Source organism: Lissotriton vulgaris, chromosome 5, assembly GCF_964263255.1.
Source record: "Lissotriton vulgaris chromosome 5, aLisVul1.2, whole genome shotgun sequence".
Classification (NCBI taxonomy): domain Eukaryota; kingdom Metazoa; phylum Chordata; class Amphibia; order Caudata; family Salamandridae; genus Lissotriton; species Lissotriton vulgaris.
The window spans coordinates 70,806,379-70,829,672 of NC_141693.1; the positions used below are offsets into that span (position 1 = coordinate 70,806,379).

At 44.7% G+C, this 23,294-nt stretch overlaps 1 protein-coding gene across 1 annotated transcript in view; it reads left to right on the forward strand.

Moving 5' to 3' along the window:
* LOC147710208 (E3 ubiquitin-protein ligase TRIM39-like) overlaps positions 1 to 23,294 on the forward strand; it is an 89,431-nt gene that overhangs the window by 59,677 nt on the left and 6,460 nt on the right. Inside the window, exons 4-5 of the mRNA XM_086919951.1 lie at positions 7,746 to 7,768; positions 17,379 to 17,428. Coding sequence (XP_086776077.1) covers positions 7,746 to 7,768; positions 17,379 to 17,428 — 73 coding nt within the window. The remainder of the gene's footprint in view (positions 1 to 7,745; positions 7,769 to 17,378; positions 17,429 to 23,294) is intronic.

A 23,294-nucleotide genomic window follows, 5' to 3' on the forward strand; every position in this document is an offset into this window, starting at 1 on the left:
CTCTGAGGGTGCCGGAGCGCTCCCTCTGAGGGTGCCGGAGCGCTCCCTCTGAGGGTGCCGGAGCGCTCCCTCTGAGGGTGCCGGAGCGCTCCCTCTGAGGGTGCCGGAGCGCTCCATCTGAGTGCATCTCTCCGAGGGTTATAGAGCACATCCCTCTGAGGGTGCTGGTGCACATCCCTCTGAGGGTGCTGGAGCGCATCCCTCTGAGGGTGCTGGAGCGCATCTCTCTGAGGGTGCTGGAGCGCATCTCTCTGAGGGTGCTGGAGCGCATCTCTCTGAGGGTTATAGAGCGCATCCCTCTGAGGGTGCTGGAGTGCATCTCTCTGAGGGTTATAGAGCCCATCCCTCTGAGGGTGATAGAGCACATCTCTCCCAAGGGTGACAGAGCACATCTCTCCCAAGGGTGACAGAGCACATCTCTCCCAAGGGTGACAGAGCACATCTCTCCCAAGGGTGACAGAGCACATCTCTCCCAAGGGTGACAGGGAGCATCCTTCCAAGGGTGACTAGGAGCATCTTTCAGAGGGCGACAGAGAGCATTCTTCTGAGGGTGACAAACAGCATCCCTCCAAGAGCATCCTTCCAAGCATCTAATAAGCATCCCTCCGAGGGCAACCATGAGCATCCTCCCGAGGGCCACAGAGAGCTTCCCTCCGTGGGCCGCAGAGGGCATCTCTCGGAGGGCCACAGAGGGCATCTCTCGGAGGGCCACAGAGGGCATCTCTCGGAGGGCCACAGAGAGCATCTCTCGGAGGGCCACAGAGAGCATATCCCGGAGGGCCACAGAGAGCATCTCTCCGAGGGCATCCTTTCGAGCGTCACAGAGGACATCCTTCTCAGGACCTCAGAGAGCATCCCTCTAAGGGCCACAGAGAGCATTCCTCGGAAGGCCACAGGGAGCTTCTTTCAGGATTGCAGACATCATCCCTCTGAGGGGTGACAGAGATGGGTGGGGGAGGTTTCCACAGAGAACGACAATGGAAAATGAATTATTTATTTAATTTTCCCTTGTGGTTGTCTGTCGAATCCAACCCCAACCCGGCCCCACCGCTCTTACCTGCAAGGGCCGCTGTGGGCCCTGAGTGACCAATTCGGGGATTTTGCTCACCACAGTGAAGCTCATCCTTCTTACAAGCCAGGACTACTCTTGCCTTTTGCTAGAATGGCAGACCCTGACCCATTGATATGACCTTACGACTCATTCCAGGATGCTCTTCCGTGACCGTTAGATGTAGCCTCTCTTGTAAATATACAGGAAGATGACTCCTTACCTGTGGATTAACCTCGTGTGTCAGTCAAAGAAGATAGCCCATGACCTGTTGATGAACCTGAAAGCGTCAATTGCGTTTGGTTTATCTTATAATATTGGTCCCCTGCTTGCTACTACCCACTAAGTCAGCAGCCCTACTGACTTCTAATTTCTGTAGGCAATTTACTTCAGTACCCTTAAAGAGCTTAACATTTCAGAGAAATGTGGATAACAAATAATATGGTTTTGTATATGCCTCTTTTTCCCGCTGCCCGTACCCCGCATGTTGTTACAACGCGGTCGTTGTAACAACTGTTTTGTAAAAACATGCGGGTGACGGTTTCGTGGTCAGGGTTGTTTACCATTGTACTCCCATGTTCAGCTCTTCATAAAAGCTCTGATGTCACAGAGTCTTCAATGAGAAAGGCTGGTTCTCTGAGAGAGGTCATCAATGTTTAGTCATTTGATGCGAATCAATCTAGCCAAATCAGCCAACACGTGTTTTGCAGTTCTAAGCTGCTTATTCAGGGCTAAAACATTATATAGTCCTTCACAATTATTTCTTTAATAGTTTACATACTCTCTTTGAGTTATTTTCTATTTCGGGCACTTTCCCTTCACCAGCTGTCAACCTGGGGCCCTATTACAGAAAGTGCTCCATCAACGCAACCGGCATATGTGCCTGCTTTGTGCGCCCCAGAGCACTTTGGTATTACAGATGTTTGTGTGACCCCTTCTGTAATATTGATAGTTCTCGTGCACATGTAGAATCAGCTCTAACTCAAGGGCTTTCCCTCATTTGCATGAGGGCATGGACAGACGCAAATGAGGCAATTTCTTTGCCTCTGCTCCCGCACCATATTATACACAAATATGGGCACAAAGGCAAAAGAAGCTGTCAGGAAGCGCACTCAAAGTGCACTACAAAAAGGTGGTGCTCTGCCAGTGAGCCCCCCGTTGGTAGCCCTATTGAGGGGGAAGAGAGTCACATGGACCCCCATGCATCCCTTCCAGGCAGGTGCAATCACTCACTGCACCCACCTGCAAAGGAACCGCTAATCCCTCCTCAAAGTGCAGGTGGGTTGCCGCCTGCACTGTTTAACATGGAGCAGCTTTGAAGCAGTGGTTCCTTATTTCACTTGAATGCGCTGCCCCCAGGGCAGCACGAGTTCAGGACTGACCTGAAGCCAGCGCATTCACTCTTATTCTGTGCACATTCCCTATTTAATGGTTCACCATAGCACAAACAGGAAATGTGCGCCTTACGATTAATTATGGCCCTGGTGTCACCCTCTACACAGTACGTTTAAATCCTTATACTGACATACACTTGTAATTCAGCCCCACTGCATGCGGGTCATATACAACTTATTATAAAGAGTCCAATATTCCAAATCCATTGCACATGTCTGGTTCTTCTCCAGACATTTATGGAAGACCTCTCATCCCAGCTTTGTTCACTCCAACAGCGCATGCCATTGTGTGATGAACTAATCTAGAAATTGGCGGGAGATTCACCCAAGCAGACCCTTTAAAAGTCCGCAACTGCACAAGATTTTTACTGATCAGCTGTGATCTCCTTTTGTAGATGGCTTCCTCTTACATGCACTCTTCTGGTACTCCTTCTGCCCGTACCTCCTCCTGCAGAGTACTCTTCTAGAACCCCTTCTGCTCATACCTTCTCCTGGACGTCTTCGATTACCCCTTCGGCTCTTAACTACTACTTCAGGGCACTCGTCTGGCAATCCTTCTGTTTGTACCTCCTTCTTCTGAAGAACGCTTTTCTAGTATCCCTTTTGCACGTACTTCTTCCTCCTAGGCACACTTCCAGTACCTCTTCTGCTCTTACCTCCTCCTCTTGTGCACACTTCCAGTACCTCTTCTGCTCATACCTCCTCCTGGCACACTTCCAGTACCTCTTCTGCTCATACCTCCTCCTGGCACACTTCCAGTGCCTCTTCTTCTCAGTGAGTTGGCCTCGTCCACCAAGGTAGGTCCAGCTCGTTTAGCAGGGTTAGGACCCAAGCCCCTTGCACCCCTCCTTACTCACCAGTCAAAAGGACCGATGACGTCACAAGGCTGGCTTCTCACCTGGGGGTTGTAATTCACCAACCGCCTCTCTGCATCAGACAGCTCCTCTATTCTATAGAGATCCTACAGCTCTCCTTGCAGGAGTCCTTTCTAGGTTGCCCTCACCTGTAAGGAAGCAGCAATCAGTCGTCCTGGCTCTGGAACTGAAATATGTATCCCCATTAGTGCTTTGTAGGCCCTGACATGAAATAATCCTGGCACAGTGATCTGGGTTTCTACCTAATATTTGTCCTAGTTTTTTTTGGATGTAGATTTAAATTCGAGAGCTCCTTCTCTGGAGCTGGTTTCAGGCAATTCTGACATTTTATTTATTAGCACAGACTGGTCAGGTTAAAGTCTTTGTTGCTCAATCTTTGCAGGAAGAGAGAGCAGAGCTGTGTGTGCCGTGACAGAGGAATCTGAGGCAAAGGCTCAGAAGAGAGGCCTTCCATCTCAGCTGCTACACAGAACTGCATCAACTCTTCTGGGGATTAAGGATGCAGGAAGTTGGCTGCGAATCTCTTTCAGAACATCACTTGTCTCCCTCATCCCTTTCCTTTCACAGACGTCTGGTCCACTTCAAAGACCTCTGAAAGGTTTCCACAATCTACCTCCCTATCTGGCAGGCTCCCTCCATCCTCCATCATATGTACTATTCACACACAGGATCCAAAATAGAGTCCTGTTCATATACATTAAATCACAATAGACTCACTCTGTGGCACTCTCTCCGTAAGTGTCCAGTCGCTATAGATTACAGTTAGCAGCTGAATTGTAAATACGACTATGTGGATGAGACTCCATTAGGAAGGCTGCCATCACTGCAGAGGTCCAAATACCTGTATTCAAAGAGCAAAATACAGTGTTCATGGGCAGAAACCAGTGTCCATTTGCCACTCCAGCTGTGCTCTGAGTGTGTGATTTCACCTGTAGGTCTTCTAAAATGTCTCCTCTACGGGTGGAAATCATTCATGACTTGTAATATTATGTGAAGTTTGCTATGTGCTGAGTCATTTGACACAGATTAGAATAAAACAGACAATGCAGTTTCATGTGACCTCATTCAAAATATTACAGACTCTCAGGTGGCCTCATTCAGAAAATTGTCATGTGACCTTTTTTTAGACTATCAGACTGTCATGGAAACTCATTCATATCACCCACTGCTGTGTCATCTGACCATGGACGTCAATTCACCAAAATGCTAGGGGTAGCGGAAGTGACATCACACACTCTTTGATCCTAATCACACACTCTTTGATCTTAATCACACACTCTTTGATCCTAATGACATCAGAGGAAATGTTATCATATAATCTTTGACCCTATATGTCCCCAGGAAGTTTTCAAATGACCATAACCCTGAAGACATTGAAATAATTGACATCACTGAAGTTCTGCAATATCTGCACGATTAGTATAACACAACATTGAGAAGTGGCCATTTTAGAAAGTGGTGGGATGTAATACTTACCCGGAATTGTATTGAGCCATATCTCTTCTCCTGGGCTCAGGGAGGATTCTCCCAACGAGAAATGTTTTTTTTTTTAAATGGGAGCTAATAGTGTATTAAAAAGCAACATTTTCAAATATGTTTGTTAAAAAACCAGCAGTTCTGAAAGGGCACTCTTTTATATTTAAGTACGTTCAAGGTGTGTCAACCCAATGAAGCCTGACCCTCTGAAGGGGTTCATCCCATTGTTTTCAGAATGTGCTATGGATGCCCTCCCAGGTCAAAAATCACCTCATTGTGCCAGGGCTAGTATTTAGTCAGATATGCCCCTCATATGCAATGTGTGTCCCCTTGTGCCAAATAATGCTTTGGGAATACATCTATTACATCATTACTAGAATGTTGTCCTGATTGCATATCCCATATGCCACTGTTTTGCTCCCTTATGCCAAGAACATCTCCAAAGAGCTAGTGCCAACATTCTGCCATGGGTGCCCCTTATGCCAACAATTTCCTCAAGTGTTCCAGTATTTTTCAATGGGTTTCCATTATGCCAAGAGTTACCTCCAGCATTCCAGTACCAATATTTTTCTCAGGTGCCTGTTATGCTAACAGTTGCCTCCAGTGTGCCAGTGTTAGCATTTTAACATGGGCCATAAATGCCATGAGCCACACATTACCTTCAGTATGTCAGGGCCAATGGCAGACTAGCAAGCATAACCTTACATTCCCACTCACATTCCCTTACATTCACTCTCACACTCCATCATTCATTCTCACTTGCACTCATTTATTCACACTCACTCTAACTCACTCTCCCTCATTCTTACTCCGACTCAAACATACTTGCTCCTAGTCACTTGCACTAACTGAGTCATTCACACACCCTCATTCATTCATTCATTCATTCTCTCGCCTAAATTGACTCTCACCCACAGTCACTCTAACTCTTAATATCTCATTCTTTCTCACTCATGTGCACTCACTCTTATTGCCACTCATTCAGACTCACGTATATTCACTGACACTCAATGTCTATATTCTCACCCACTAACTTTTACTGGCTCTCACTCTACACCTGCCACTGACTCTCCCTCACCCTTGCTCACACACACCTATGCTCACATATACAGACACGCAATCACAACCACACACTCTACCACATAACACACTCTCATCCACAAGCACGCACACTACCACATAACACACTCTCATCCACAAGCACGCACACTACCACATAACACACTCTCATCCACAAGCACGCACACTACATGCATTTAAAAACATATATAATAAGTTATTGTGTATCACCCCGACATCACTTTCTACGGTTACACAGCTCAAATGGATACACCATTTTGATTCTGATGTATTCAAACATATTACACTGGACACTTGGAAAACCAATGGGAAATTTGCCCTACGTAATAAAATTGCTCCTTCTCTGATTCAATCAAAGTTTTTCACCATCAATCTTCTACATTGGACCCCAGCTCGTCTGTATACACTCAAACTTAAAGATGATAATCTTTGCTGGAACTGTAAAAGGGCTGCTGTTACCTCTCAATATATGTGTTTGAGTGCTCCCTTCTCCAAACGTTTTGGGAGTTAATCCAAAAGCATTTATTACTAATTTCTAATATCCAGTTTGAGCTTTCCTTTCCTCTAGCTTTGTTGGGTCCTTGGGCAGCTTCACCTCCACTTCCTTTAGACGAGTTAGTTTTACAACTTCTGGATCTATTGTTATCAATAGCTGTTAAGATTATATTGTCAGAATGGAAATCATTTAATTCCTTTTCGTATCACACATGGTGGGCATGGTTATCGTTTCTCCGCGGAGCTCACACTTCGGTGGAGGAGGGACAGTATACCCCTTTTATCTCTTCTGGTGTCTGGAGATCGCTTGATAAATATATCCATTTAACCTCTCAGGGTCTGGTGGCTCAATATCCTTTTATCACTGCTGATTGATTTTCCCTTTTCTTTTAGTACGGCTGGAGTACCTTTCTCTTTTTCTCTTCTTCTTTCGCTTTATCTTTTTATTCTTTTCTTTCCTTTTTCTCTTCTTTCTCTCCGTTTTTCTTTTTTCTTGTGGGTCTTCTTATTTATCTTTTCTGTGATACAAATGAAATGACATGATTAGGTTCTTATTTATCTGTTTTTATTAGGGTTTATCCATTATATATATTATTGCTCATATTTATTCTTTTTATTAATTATTTATTTTTCAAGATGTTTTTATGTATGTATTACATGTTGTAGTACCTTAATTATTTATACTCTATCTTTTAAATTAATAAAAAAATGTAAACAAGAAAAAAACAAAAACATTTTTACCTGCAACATGCGACACTGAGGTATTCATCCTAGATTCTAATGCTCCATTTTTTATACTAATAGTGAATAATAAACCATTATTCACTATTTGTGTAATAAAAAGTTGGCAGAAAACAATGGTGGAGCATGACTCCTATAAGGGCGAGCTGCCTCCCTTCTTGGCACTGATTTTTCTACCTCTGAAGCCAGTGGTCACAACTCGACCCCTGGCAACCCCCAAATGGCGTCCATTCATGTGACCCTGTAGAGAACATCATACAATGCGTCAAGCGACCCCTTACCGAATATCAGAATGTGCTATGTTATGTGACTCCATTACAAATATGGCATTGTGTTGAGTAATAACCATTCCGAATGTCAGTTTCTTGTATGTCATGAGCTCATTCAGAATTTCACATTCTGTGCTTTGTCATGCGATGTCGTAGACTGTGCTGTGCCAGGTGACCCCAGTCAAATTATTACAGATTGTGCTGCCATGTGACTCAGTTCACAAGATTACAGACTGCAAGAGGAATAGCTCCCTAATGTGTTCTAACCATAGACGGCTAGAAGTGTTTCACTCCTGAAAAATACTGCCATACCTGTAACAACTTCTCTGGAAACTGATTTTACTGTGTTTGTTTCTCTGTTTTGCAGGATGTCAGAAGCACCCTAAGCAGGTAAGGCTGAATTATTATCCTCCTCTCAGTGTGTAAGGATCAGTTCTTGCTGCGTACATGTGTAAATGCCACTACAGAGCTCACACAAAGTGTTAGGAAACTTTCAGATCCTAATATATTCACTTTGCATCCTCAAAAATCCCCTCAAGTCCTCAGAAAATACCTTTGATTCCCCTGAAAAAGTAAGTCTTTGGAAAATTCCCTTGCGCCATCAAGAAACTCGATACCTTTTTTAAAATCACTGTGAGTCACCAGAAAACTCCTTTGAGTCCTGAAGTAATTGCTACAGGAACAAGCGTCTGTCCTCTCAAAACGTACCTGCATCTTTAAAACCTACCTGAATCCTAAGAAAAGTAGCCTAAACACACAGAAAATAGAAGCAACGAACGTCTCCAGTGGTTGTGCACAAACTCATTCAAAATTTCCTAACTATGATGTCAGTCCTCACAGCATCCCTTTAGTGCCTTCCAATATCTTTGGAATTTTATTAAAGCCATATTCGGGCCTCATTCTTTAGTAAATTCCCTCCAATCAGAAGAGGCCACATCCAGTTCTCATAAACTTCATTGTAATCCTTAGATCTGTTCCCAGTCCTAAGAAATATCATCTGTCTGCAGTGACTTCCCTCCAGTCCATAGAAGCCTCTTGAGTCTTTAGAAGCCTCATTTCAATCCTCAAACCTCTGCCCAGGTCACTGACCACTCATTCCAGGCAGCAAATTTCCTTTCAAGTCTTCAGGGACTTCTTTGTGTGTTTTCCAAAGCCTCATTTCAATCCTTAAACCTGTAAATAAGTTTCCAAATCTCAATCATTTTTTTAAAAACCTGATTTTATTGGGTTTTCAGGCATTCATAATGTACATTGTCTCATCAACATTATTCATATACAGTTAGGTATATACCCTCTGGTGTGCCCTTACCTTAACACTAATAAACCACCCCTCCCCTTTCCTTTCCTTGAGTTGCATTCAGTTCTGAATAGTTGTCTCATCAGCTATTACGCACATGCTATTGACCTTACTTTAATTCTTGGTGTTATAGTGCTCATATCACTATAGTGGCATCATCTGGTCAATCTGCCCCGGGTCTACCAATTCATTTTCCCCTTCTTCTCGGTCTGATGCTATTGGCTGCGGGGATACTGCTCTAATGGATCCCACTAGGCGCTCCCATGCTCTTGCTCGGTTTATGTTACCTATTCCCCGCTTCACTTCTCTGAGTAAGAGTTTACCTACTTCCCCCGCCCATTTTTCCAATTCCTTTCTCCGTGTTCATACCCACAGTCCCCCTGGTGTTTTCCAATGTCTGGCTATCTCTCATCTGGCCAGGACGTATGGTAAGTCTTGAAATTTCCCAGTTGTTTTTTTGTTGGCCATGGGCGGGAACCACCCTAGCAGGTAATGGTCTGGTGTGTGCGACAGTTCCTTGTCTATGGCGTCTCCTATTGTATGTTGTACTTCCTCCCAAAAGGTGAGCAAGTTAGGGCAGTCCCAGAACATATGTAGAATATGGTTTCTCTCTCCCCGCAAATGGGGCATACTGCCGATTCTACACCAAAATATCGTTTTATATGGGACGGGGTAAGATATGCTCTGTTAAGCACATAATAATGTATTCGTTTGAACCGTGCATTTCTGGACGCCTTCATGGTTCTCTCTACTATCGCATCCCAATCTGTCTCTGCGATCTTTCTTCCCAGGTCCTCCTCCCATTGCACTTGCAATCGCTCTAATGGTTTCTGTATGTCCTGTGCGATCGTCTTGTATAGACAGGAAAACGTTTTAATCATTCCTGCCGAGAGTGGGACGTACCGGCATACCGCAAGCTCTCCGGGTTCTGTGTTGCACGTGCCCCAATGCTTCCCTATCCTCCGCGTGAGAGCCTGTGTTTTAAAAACTGGCCCCCCATCACTTTCAGGGAAACAGCCTTTACTCCGAAGTTTTTAATTCGTAGTACATTTTTCACGCATTTTTTAGATCGTAAAGACTGTTGGCATGCATGTTTTTACATCGCAAGACAAAACCACGCATTTGAGTATAATTAAAAAGGTAGGCTTGGGGGGGGGGGGGGGTCTTTCCCCATAAATATAATTTGTTCAATTATTAGCCTATGTGTAAACGACAAATGGAATTAAAAAATGCATTAAGAGTTAATGTATAGATTTTCAACAGTAAGTGGCAGTGTTACACTGTGCTAGAATGTTTCAGAGGCAGTACGCGTGGTAAAAGTGTGTGTGGTAGTGGAATGCGTTGTGAAGGTGTTTGTAATGTGAATGAATGTCAATTTGTGGTAGTGGTATGCGTTGTGAAATGTGCGATGTAAAGACGTGCGAGGTGAAGGAAGGCGTGGTAATGTCATATAACCCTTTCCGACCTGCCTCTTCCCAGCTCTCCAGCCCCGCCCAATGATCAGGTGCCTGTTATGCTAACAGTTGCCTCCAGTGTGCCCGGCTGCCAACCATTGGATCATCCAGTACAGTTGAGCTGCTATGTAGTATCCTCAAAGTTCGGGACTCCCTCCCTCATGGGGCGCTGTAGTGTGGTCAGCGCTACCCTCCTGTGTCCTGCTCCCCAGATCAAGGATACAATCATTGAGTTGAAATCCTTGAATGTCGCGGCGGTATTCACACCGGGAGGGTTCCGAATAAGTACAGCAGGCGTGGGAGTGCCAACATCTGTAGGACAGCTGTTTGTCCAACTACCGAGAGCCACAAGTTCTCCAAAAATCATATTGTATCGTATTGCTCTACCCACATTGCCTTATAGCAGCTCAGCAGGGCCATGGTATATTTTTACTCCCAAGTATGATCTAGGTTCCTATTGTAGGTCCCTTAGATCAAGCAGTGGGGGTCCGTCATGGGAAGCAATTTCAATTTCTGCCAATTGACATTGGGGCTGGATAGTCTACCAAATTGCGCCAGCATGGATCGTGCTCCTTTCTGATTCGTGATTGTATTCCGGAGAAACAACAGGAGATCATCTTTGTACAGGCCTATGTGATGCCTCATTTCTCCAAGCTGCAACCCTCTCTAGTCCTGCCCGCTTCTTGCCCTGAAAGCCAGTGCGCTATACCAGAAGAAAAGTTGTGTTATTGACCATGAGCAGGTAAAGCATGGTGTGGGTGACACTTGTTCACCTTGGTTGCTGATGAGTGACACTTTATTTTTGAAATCACAACAAGGGGCAAATGGCCAGCAATTTGGAGATCAGGTGCAGGGTTGTGATGAACCTGTTGCAAGGAGGCGAGATGGTTAAGTTATATGCCACAGGCTGAGAAGGAGGTAAGGGCAAGAAGGCCTCCTGCCTACTTAAATGAATATGTTTACGAATAATCTTATTTGTTTCTCGCAGGTCTTCTGCTCACTTGGGTATCGGTGAAATATTTCTAGCTGCTTTAGTTTCATTTTTCCTTTGCTAGCTTTTGGCATGTTATTTATCCATATTGTTTTTTATTATTATTTGTTTATTTTGCACAGCCACTGCAACTTCATTACTGCATGGCAACAAGTCTTTGCAATGGGTAAGGAAGGGGGATGTGTTGTAATGTACTTAATGAGCTTAGGGCAGTCTCAGCTAGGCTGAGACTGCCGTTCATTATGATGTCATTGTGTTCCATGATGATGTAATGGAGATGCTGTTGTTTCGGCAGTTGGAGTTTACTGCGGTGCCTTGCAAGATGGCTGTGGCTTTCAACCAATGTTATAAATAAATACTTTCTTCTGGAACAAGACTTTGTGTATAAATGCCATCACAACATCTTCCTTCCAGAGTGCTTGGTTTCCAGGGTATTGGCGTTACTTTTGTTGCCCAGTTGGTGATTCCAGTTGTCACCCCTTACTGTTGGTTCAGGGCAGGTCAAGCTCGAGTCTCTGCGTCAAAGCCCCCAGTTATGGTCAAAGTCTGCAAGAGTCTTGATAGCCGGCCTTTGTACCATCAGGAGTTAACCCTGTATTTGCCTCGGGGCTCTTTGCTCCTTCGAACCCTCCTGGAGTAGATTGGTCAGGCAGGGAGGCTTGCTGGCAAGGGTGGAGTGTTACTTCCATTCTACGTAAGTATTATTGGTTATTGCTACTTGGGTGTATGTCCCTGGAAGTTCTGCAGCGACGGGGCTCGGCCTCTCATTCACTGTGTGCTGCGCCTGCTCCTTTTCGCCCCTCTAGGCTTTGATGCTAGGAGTATACCCAGTCTGCTTCCATGTCAGTGCCCAGGCTTGTTCTTGCTATGGCTGTCCCTTCACATTTTGCTCCTTTACTCTGGGAAGGTATCTGCCAGTGCCACTGCCCTGTTATAGTCCCGTCGACTGCGCTTCTTGGGTCTAGGAGTGACTATCGCAGCACCGGGGGTTTTGCCTCACCTCCTTGTTTTGTCCAGCTTCTAGGTAGCCCGCTTCATCCTTGCCATTGTTCCCGTGCTATGTTGGGGCATGTATGGAGGTCTCCCCCCTCTCTGCATGTCTGCCCCAGGGTCTTGCGGGCCTTATTGTCTCCTCTGCGTCTTGTTTTGTCTCCTCACCACGTGAGCGAGCAGCGGCAGACCAGAGTCTCTGGCCTCAATATGGTCAGGGACTGCTGGACCCCCCCCCCCCTTGCGTTAACCAACATTAATAAAAATTGACATGAGAGGGATTTCTTTGGAGGCTGGGGTTGTACAGCCCCCGGCCGTATTTATTAAATAAAACCAAAATTGAAATAAACAATATTTACACAATTACGCAGAAAACTTACAATTGATATATACATATATCAGATGGCTAACCTTAACATAATTCTAGTACAAGGTATTTCCTATCCGAATCTAACATATGAACCATAATCATACAGTAATTACTTTTCTGCGTATCCTATTTGGGCCCACGGCAAGGTCACTAACTGGTTTCAGATCCTTATCAATGAACCACACCCTCCAGTTGGAGTGTGCATGCGCAGAGGGCCCGTTTACCGTGAGGGTACTACCCCCAACCCAGCCCCTCCACCCCCCAAACCCGGTTATCCCCGTATGCTCTATTAACTCCATTAAAGGGGGCCCTTGCATCTCTGCGCCGTTTATTGACGTTGTTGTGCATGTGCGGGGTGTCCAACCGGCCTAGAGAAAGTGTGACTCCTCCCTCCCCCACTGCTGCTATTTTCGCCATCTGTGGACGTCCTGCCAGCCGGAGATAAGCTGTAGTTATTAGGACGAACTCTTCCTACAAAGCTTTCAAGAGCCAGCTCCAAGCTCTCTCCCTCAATCGAGTCCTCACAAAGTGACATCGGATCTACTTTAATTTCCGACCACAAGACAAGAGACCCAGCAACTACGTTAAAGTCACTCCTGCCATCACTTCCCCCCTATTCTGAACACTACTCCCCCTACTTGAACACCAAACTCTCAACTCGGCATCGATTACTACCAGACGCTTACGGATTAATGAACCTCCTTGGACTCACTATCTACCTGAACACTCTTGATGTACTAAACTGTTAGAACAAATGTTGTAAAGCGCTCCGATACCTCCGGGTCTGGCTAGCGCTATAGAAAACTCCAAAATAAATAAATAAATAAATCTAACGGAGGTGTACCCTTGGACCCCGTCAACTATTCGTGTAGTGATTATCCTGTACGACGATATCTTGTGTTTTAATAGTTTATTGGGACATCTATCATTGTGCTTTTATGCAGAGGCTCTTTGCTCCACTCCGAATTCATCTTGGATATTTCATTGATGACTGCGGCCTGTCACTTACAAGGATCAGGTTTGCAGGGTATGCTATACGAACATTCTACGTGGTGGAAGATTACTGCCCTTTGATATATTTGGATGCCAGTGAATTACATGATGACATTACCATATCAGATGTAACTTCAAGATTAAGCCCCCCCGTTTTATTCTATTTGATGGATTTATTTCATAATATTGAAAGAAGAAAAAAGTATGTCTATCAAGAATTGTGTCTACCAAGAACTGTATCAACTGTGCCCTGACGAAGGAACTGTGGACACGGGTCCTGTTTCCGAAACGTTTGTCGGCGCCTTTTCTTAGTTGCTCTGTTATGTGTATATATTTATGTATCTTTTTATTGTAATGCTTTTGTTTCATTGTATGGTGGTTGAGTTGTGGTTGGTAGTCCTTGGATGAATGTTTGGATGTTTGGTATGATTAGATGTATGAATTACAGTTTTTATCGGCTGTACTGACCCTGGAGTTCTAGGAGAGACCACTTGTCCCTTCCCTCGGGCGACCCATTCAAGAATGGTGCCGCCCTCTAAGGACCTTAAATTTACTGCTCACCAATCATGACCGTACCGCCTGACCAAGGAATAGCAATAAATATGACGATTGATGACCTGTAAACGGGATAAAGTTCTAAGGAACAAAACCTATTAGTACGACACACCTATCATCCATATACATTCGGAACAACATGTGAAACAACCTTCATAAACGCAATTCAAATCATCTGCTTTATGGGATGGTGGGTGGGGAAAAAGAATGACAGCCTCCTGGAGGCTTGGGGGCAGGCCGTGGAACGCGGAGTCAAAGAGGTAGACCCCCGCGCTCCCCAGCCTTTTAACCCCTCACTAGCCAGGCCGGTTCAAACCGGCCTGTCCTTTGCTCCCCAGTGACCCGGAAGTGATTCGATCACTACCTGGTCATTATGGAACCCGGGGTCCAATCCGTGATAAGGTGTGCCCACCGCCAGGGACTACCAGAAACCCCCCCACGTTAACCAACATTATTAAAAATTGACATGAGAGGGATTTCTTTGGGGGGGGGGGGGGTCGTACAAGCCCCGGCCGTATTTATTAAAACATAAAATAAAACAAAAATTGAAATAAACAATATTTACACAATTATGCAGAAAACGTTCCATGACGTTTGATTACAATTGATATATACAGATATCAGATGTAACATAATTATAGTTCAAGGTATTTCCTATCCGAATCTAACATCTGATCCATAATCATATAGCAATTACTTTTCTGCGTATCCTATTTGGGCCTACGGCAAGGTCACTAACTGGTGTCAGATCTTTATCAATTAACCACGCCCTCCAGTTAGAGTGCGCATGCGCAGAGGGCCCGTTTACCGTGAGGTACCCTTCGCCCCCCCCACCTATTGTGGATCAGGACTCGCTCCAGGCAGAGGCCGACAATAGGCCAAAGCAGGTCAAGTAGGCTCTGGTAGGCAGAGCAGTTATAGGGAGGCCTCTGGAAGCATGTTGTGTCAGTGTAGCTCACACCGAAGGTCAGCCAACTATCCTTTGGAGTCCCTCTGGGTAGCCTGTGAACCAGGCAAGCAGGTCCAGCCCTTCTTCAGACAGTAATGCAGTCCTTCCAGCAGTGGGACAGTCCTTCTTCTGAAACCTCCACACGTCCTAGAGTAATCTGATAGTATTTTGAATGTCCCGTTTTCACACTGGTGCCAGCTTTATTGGGGAAATTCCCTGACCAACCACCAAAACTGATTCTGGTCCGTTCTTCCCCATTCCCTGGTCTTATCTCCAACTTCCCAGAGTGGCAAAGGCATGAACAGGCGTGATGTCTGGTTCCTTTGTGTGTGCTGCAGGCAGAGTCTTTAGAAAAGTAATTGGGGCAGAGTCCAGCATATCCTAAGCCGTCCTGTCATGAAGACCCCTCACACATGGGCATCCTTTGCTCAACGTTTTAAGGAATACACAACTCACAGTAGGAGAGACATTCAGTCACATGACTCAGGACAATGGCAGAAAGGCACAAAAATAGTTTGGGCAGAAAAATGCCAACTTTCTAAAAGTGGCCTTTTCAAAATAACTTTAAATTCAACTTTACTGTTAAAGAGGATTTTAACTTATAATACATTTAAGTATAAACGCTATTCTCTATCTGTTCCCAAACTGAAGTTATCATTTATTAAGTTTAATAAGGTAACCCAGTATGGGAGAGATGCACAGTGAAAATTGCACCCTGCCCTTATAAGTATTAAAAAGGAAGGGTTAGGCCTTGCAAAAGGTTTATTTTTCCTAGTCACGTTTTCAAATTAAAACAGCAGTGACAGGCTTGAGGCATGTTTTAAAAGGCGACTTTAATGGTTAGCACAATGGGTTATATCCCACTTTTTACCCATTAAAGTTAATCCGATGGATGGATTTTAGGTGTAACACAACTCCAGCCTGGGATTGAATAAATTGCTTTGGATGCACATCCTCCTCACCTGGGGACTTCCAGTGCACAGTGGGGTTCTTATTTAACGTATCTCATTCTACATAATTATATACATAAAGAAAGATTCCAGACAGTAATAATATATATCACTAATAAAATAAATGGCCATGCTGATCCTATGGATCCCCCATAGGATAAATGCAGAGATAGATCCTATGGATGCCACAGACAGGTTCAGCAAAGATGAAAGGAAGAATCCTAATTAGTAACAGTGCCTAGAGGTGACAGCGTACAGTGACATGAATTCTCCTCTCCAGAGAGGTATCACGGTGCGCTAATCCCATAAAAATTTCTAGAACGGGGAAGATGGGGTTTACAGTGGCAGGGATTGTGTGTTTATTGATCCAAGTTGTGGGTATTGTGCGCTAATCCCTCCGAGGTTCTAGAAAAGTGATGATGGTGATTACAGTGGCAGGGATCGTGTGTCTGCCTCCCTCTGTGGGCAGGGATCTGTGGGCAGAGATCTGTGGGCAGGGATCTGTGGGCAGAGATCTGTGAACAGGGATCTGTGGGCAGAGATCTGTGGGCAGGTATCTGTGGGCAGAGATCTCCCCAAGTACTGGAGCTTTTGAGCATTCATCATTGCTGATGATAAAATAGAAATCACCCCACTTTGATTGTGTGCAGCGTAACAACCCGAGAAGGATGAAAGGGTGAGTTTGCTCTGCTGGAATCACATTTGTGTCTTACAGGTCAGACAGATGCCAGCAGTGAGCACTTACCTCACTGAGCCCTCTTGTAAACCTGAGAATATGTTTTTAGAGTGGTTGTGCTCTAAAATTCTAGCGCAGTGATGATGGAGTTTGCAGCAACAGAGGTTGTGTGCTAATCCTTCCAAGGTTGTAGAGGAGTAGTGACTAGGTTTACACTGGCAGGTATTGGGTGTAGTAGTGTTGTGTTTTGGGTGCTGGCAGGAATATACATTTATTAAGTATGCACTCGAGACTCCACCACGAGCATATGTAACCTGTTAGTCAGCCCTGCTCTCACTTAGTTAACCGCCGCTCCTAGAAAACCCACGATGTAGCCCTCCATAGCATCACATGATGCACACTTAGCTATCTGCCTTCGAACAGCCACACCCTGCCATAGGATATTGAAGGTACTTTTGGATATCGTTAGAGCTTTGACCTGTGTATAAACAGTAACTCACACTGAGCACTAGTCCGCAGGCGCTGCTCCTAACCCCTTGCGCGCTGGACGAATTTTCACGCTGTGCGGGCAAAATAGAGAGTGGGCGGAGTTCGGACGGCCGGGATCCGTCGTTAGCACACATCCACTGTGACGCGTGACGACCTGGGGCCGTCCTGAGCACCAAAGGGGTTAATACTCAATATTATTGCAAATACAGGTCCTATGTGATGTTCATCCTTTGTTCCTGTAAACTGCCATTATTTTTTAATACAACAATAATGTGTGTTATTACAGGTGTAATAATGTAAAGATGCAGTGCCCAGAGGTGGTGAAGAGTTATAAAGGTAAATATCATTGTGCTGATTAGCTCTGTATGTTACTGTTCATGAAAAGGGCATGGCATGGTATGATATGGGATGGGATGGTATGATCTGATCTGGGATGGGATGGGATGGGGTGGCAGTATGGCATGTTATGGGATGGTATGGTGTGCTATTTAATGGTAATGTGCACTCGATTCAGGGTACAGTTACTTGATTTGTGTCTGTAAACTTTGTCTTTTTCAGATTTTTACTTCTCTCTATTCTGTATAAATGCTGCTGCATTTCCCGGGTTTAAATCATTCTGTCCATTGGACATTCAGTTGGCGTGATTTTTACCTCAGAAATCGGTATTTGCTGCATAACACATTCTATGTTCTCTAGTGCATCTACACCGGCAAAGTGCCTACATCTACACTGACCTATCATATGCACCTACAGGACCTCTACACAACCTAGCACATACACCTACACTGACCTAGCTCATGCACATACACTGAATTAGCGCATGCACATACACTGACTTAGCGCATGCACATACATGCACCTAGTGCATGCATCTACAGTGACCTAGTGTGTGTATCTACACTGACCTAGCACATGCACCTACATGGAACAAGCACATGCACCTACACTGACCCGGCGCATGCACCTACTCTGACCTAGCACATGCACCTACACGGAACTAGCACATGCACCTACACTGACCTAGCGCATGCACCTACTCTGACCTAGCACATTCACCTACACGGAACTAGCACATGCATCTACACTGACCCAGCGCATGCACCTTCCCTGACCTAGTGCATGCTTCTTCAATGACCTAGCACATGCACTCATTTGCTGAGATTACCTCCTTATCTAACATTCTGCACTCACATCATGCACTCGCAGCTTCACCCTGCCACACTCACCCCTCTTTCCCTCTCTCTCTCTCTCTCTTTTCTTCTTCATCTCTTCCTCTGTCCCTCCCTCCACTTTTCAGGTACAAATTTCCGGAGGGACATATGACCCTATTAAGATTTGATTCTGCCATCCTGGTAATGCACTCTGAAAATAATGATTCACCCGGAAAATGTAATCTTCAACTAAATCGATATTCATACCTATTTGAGAATAGCACATTTTGTAACGTGGCAGGGAAAGTTCAGCAAGATATTCTGGCTCTGTGTTTCTGCTTACTTCATGAACCTAAATAGGCACTCGCTACATTTAGCTCTTTCTTCGGCATGTATAAAAATACTTGTGTGATAAAGGCATGAGTGGTAAAGGAACACATTTCCGAGTGGTAAAGGCCTGCATTGTAAAGGTACAAATACCTGTGTGGTAAAGCCACAAATACCTGATGAGTAAAGGCATGTGTGGTAAAGACACACATTCCTGAGAAGTAAAAGCATGTGTGCTAAAGGCACACATACGAGAAGTAAAGGCATGCGTGGGAAATGCACAAATACCTGATGGGTAAAGGCATGCGTGGGAAATGCACAAATACCTGATGGGTAAAGGCATGTGTGGTAAAAGCACAAATACCTGATGGGTAAAGGCATGCGTCGGAAATGCACAAATACCTGATGGGTAAAGGCATGCGTGGGAAATGCACAAATACCTAATGGGTAAAGGCATGCGTGGGAAATGCACAAATACCTGATAGGTAAAGGCATGAGTGGAAAAGGCACAAATACCTGATGGGTAAAGGCATGTGTGGGAAATGCACAAATACCGGATGGGTAAAGGCATGTGTGGTAAAGGCACATATACCTGATGGGTAAAGGCATGCGTGGGAAATGCACAAATACCGGATGGGTAAAGGCATGTGTGGTAAAAGCACAAATACCTGATGGGTAAAGGCATGTGTGGTAAAAGCACAAATACCTGATGGGTAAAGGCATGGGTGGTAAAAGCACAAATACCTGATGGGTAAAGGCATGTGTGGTAAAGGCAAAAATACCTGATGGGTAAAGGCATGTGTGGTAAAAGCACAAATACCTGATGGGTAAAGGCATGTGTGGTAAAAGCACAAATACCTGATGGGTAAAGGCATGTGTGGTAAAGGCACAAATACCTGATGGGTAAAGGCATGCGTGGGAAATGCACAAATACCTGATGGGTAAAGGCATGCGTGGGAAATGCACAAATACCTGATGGGTAAAGGCATGCGTGGGAAATGCACAAATACCTGATGGGTAAAGGCATGAGTGGTAAAGGCACAAATACCTGATGGGTAAAGGCATGAGTGGTAAAGGCACAAATACCTGATGGGTAAAGGCATGCGTGGGAAAGGCACAAATACCTGATGGGTAAAGGCATGTGTGGTAAAAGCACAAATACCTGATGGGTAAAGGCATGTGTGGTAAAGGCACAAATACCTGATGGGTAAAGGCATGCGTGGGAAATGCACAAATACCTGATGGGTAAAGGCATGGGTGGTAAAAGCACAAATACCTGATGGGTAAAGGCATGTGTGGTAAAGGCACAAATACCTGATGGGTAAAGGCATGTGTGGTAAAAGCACAAATACCTGATGGGTAAAGGCATGTGTGGTAAAAGCACAAATACCTGATGGGTAAAGGCATGTGTGGTAAAGGCACAAATACCTGATGGGTAAAGGCATGCGTGGGAAATGCACAAATACCTGATGGGTAAAGGCATGCGTCGGAAATGCACAAATACCTGATGGGTAAAGGCATGCGTGGGAAATGCACAAATACCTGATGGGTAAAGGCATGAGTGGTAAAGGCACAAATACCTGATGGGTAAAGGCATGAGTGGTAAAGGCACAAATACCTGATGGGTAAAGGCATGAGTGGTAAAGGCACAAATACCTGATGGGTAAAGGCATGCGTGGGAAAGGCACAAATACCTGATGGGTAAAGGCATGCGTGGGAAAGGCACAAATACCTGATGGGTAAAGGCATGTGTGGTAAAAGCACAAATACCTGATGGGTAAAGGCATGTGTGGTAAAGGCACAAATACCTGATGGGTAAAGGCATGCGTGGGAAATGCACAAATACCTGATGGGTAAAGGCATGGGTGGTAAAAGCACAAATACCTGATGGGTAAAGGCATGTGTGGTAAAGGCACAAATACCTGATGGGTAAAGGCATGTGTGGTAAAAGCACAAATACCTGATGGGTAAAGGCATGTGTGGTAAAGGCACAAATACCTGATGGGTAAAGGCATGTGTGGTAAAGGCACAAATACCTGATGGGTAAAGGCATGCGTGGGAAATGCACAAATACCTGATGGGTAAAGGCATGCGTCGGAAATGCACAAATACCTGATGGGTAAAGGCATGCGTGGGAAATGCACAAATACCTGATGGGTAAAGGCATGAGTGGTAAAGGCACAAATACCTGATGGGTAAAGGCATGAGTGGTAAAGGCACAAATACCTGATGGGTAAAGGCATGAGTGGTAAAGGCACAAATACCTGATGGGTAAAGGCATGCGTGGGAAAGGCACAAATACCTGATGGGTAAAGGCATGCGTGGGAAATGCACAAATACCTGATGGGTAAAGGCATGCGTCGGAAATGCACAAATACCTGATGGGTAAAGGCATGCGTGGGAAATGCACAAATACCTGATGGGTAAAGGCATGCGTGGGAAATGCACAAATACCTGATGGGTAAAGGCATGAGTGGTAAAGGCACATATACCTGATGGGTAAAGGCATGCGTGGGAAATGCACAAATACCTGATGGGTAAAGGCATGTGTGGTAAATGCACAAATACCTGATGGGTAAAGGCATGAGTGGTAAAGGCACAAATACCTGATGGGTAAAGGCATGAGTGGTAAAGGCACAAATACCTGATGGGTAAAGGCATGTGTGGTAAAGGCACATATACCTGATGGGTAAAGGCATGCGTGGGAAATGCACAAATATCTGATGGGTAAAGGCATGAGTGGTAAAGGCACAAATACCTGATGGGTAAAGGCATGTGTGGTAAAGACTATGTTGTAAAGGCAGTTTCCCACTGTCTGATGTAGTGTTCTGTATCGTGTGTTGTGCAGTATGGTGTGCTGTCTAGCACACTGTACCATCCAGTGCAGTCTAGTACAGTGTACCTTACCCAGTGTACTAGACGGATTGTCTAATACCATTTGCTTTGTAGCAAAGTTTACTGTCTGGTACAGAGCTCTGATGCGTACGCTGTGCTGTCTAGTTCACTGCACCATCAGTGGGCTTTTTAGTACAGTTTACTGACTAGAAGAGAGCGCAGTTTAATACAGTATGCTATCCAGTACAGTGTATCAACTACAACAGAATACCACCCAGTACAGCATTCTGTCTAGTGCAGTGTGCCAACTACTGCACTGTGTGTTCAGTGCATAGTGTCATAAAGTACTGTGTGCTCCCTGCCCAGTACAGTATACCATCAGGTTCTGTAGGGTCACTAGTGCAGTATACTGTCTACTACAGTGTGCTGGGCATTTCGGTGTGGCTTCCAGTATGAGGTGCCGTCTAGTCATTATTGTGTCCATTGTCTAAAAAGTTATGTCCCATCTAGTACAATGTGCCCCCTAGTTCAATATTCTTCTGCAAAGTGTGGTCTAGTACATTGTACCTTCCAGTTCTGTGTGCTGTACTAGCTTCTGACACTCAATGCTTTCTAGTGCAGTTTGCTGTCTGGTACTAACACCTAGAACATTCTTCTCTTGTGTGCAGTGTGTTGTCTAGCACTGTATGCTATGCATTGCAATTAATTATATGGTGCTGTGTGCCATCAGTTTAGTGGGCCCCCCTGTGCTGAGCACAGTGTAGCACAGTGTGCTGTTTAGTACTCTTGTACAGTGTGATTTGCTGTCCAGTCTTGTGTGTACCATGTATAGTATGTACTCAAGTGTACTGCATGGTGCAGTACTACTTATTACTGTGTCCTCCCTGTTGTCCTGCTCTGTCGAGGGCAGTGTGCTGTCTGGTGTACTTTGCTATGGTATGTAGTGTACTGGTTAATTAAATGTGCTGCCTAGTGCAGTGTAACATAGCATCTGCTAAAATGTGCTCTCTGGTGCAGTGTGCCATATAGTTAGGCTGTGGGGTTTTAGGTTTAAACCTATAATAACTGATAAAACCCCACTGAAAGATAAATAGCCCTAACCGGTAAAAACATATAAACACTGAAAAAACACCTGCACAACCACAAACTAAATGCCATTCAAAGAAAGGAAAAAGAGAGTGAAATAGACATTTTTTGTCAATACAATGTAACTTTGTTATACAAGCTAGCAGTAAGGAAGGCTGGCTAACATTATTCTGCGTGAGTTTTGTTCTTTAGGGATGCCTCTAAAATATTGTTTCTTCTTCCTTTTACTTTTTTCAGTTTTGTGGCCTTTGATCTAAAGATGCAGGGTTTACTTTCATGTTTTAGGTCTAGTTTAATTATTTTATAAACTGTAGAGAATCAGAAAATATCGAACTCATATTTGATGTTTTAGCTGCATTTGATTCTTTAACTGATAGGTAAAATGGCTGGTTTCATAAAAATCTTTCCTAATATGTGTCATCACATTTACCCACAGAGAATGGGTAAAAACCCTTAATACATCAGACCATCGTTTCTAGTGGGTCAGTATTGATAGTAGGTGAATTGCCAACACCCCAGGCTTAAAACATTCAATGCAAGGTATAGTGACAAGTATATATGAAAAGAGCGCTATCACCAAGCATCTGGGATAGTGGTGAAAACATGACACCAGACTTTTGGAAAGCATTGAACGCAGGGTCACTTGTAATGCTCTGCAAAAAAAGGTTCTTTCCAAGTTCCACAAAGATTTGAGTGATATTGTTTGTATTTGCAGTGATTCAGCTACATATATAAAAAAAGTTGTGTGATGACCTGTCAAAATTGATACCTGAGCTGAAGTGAATCCCTGTAGGAGATCCTTG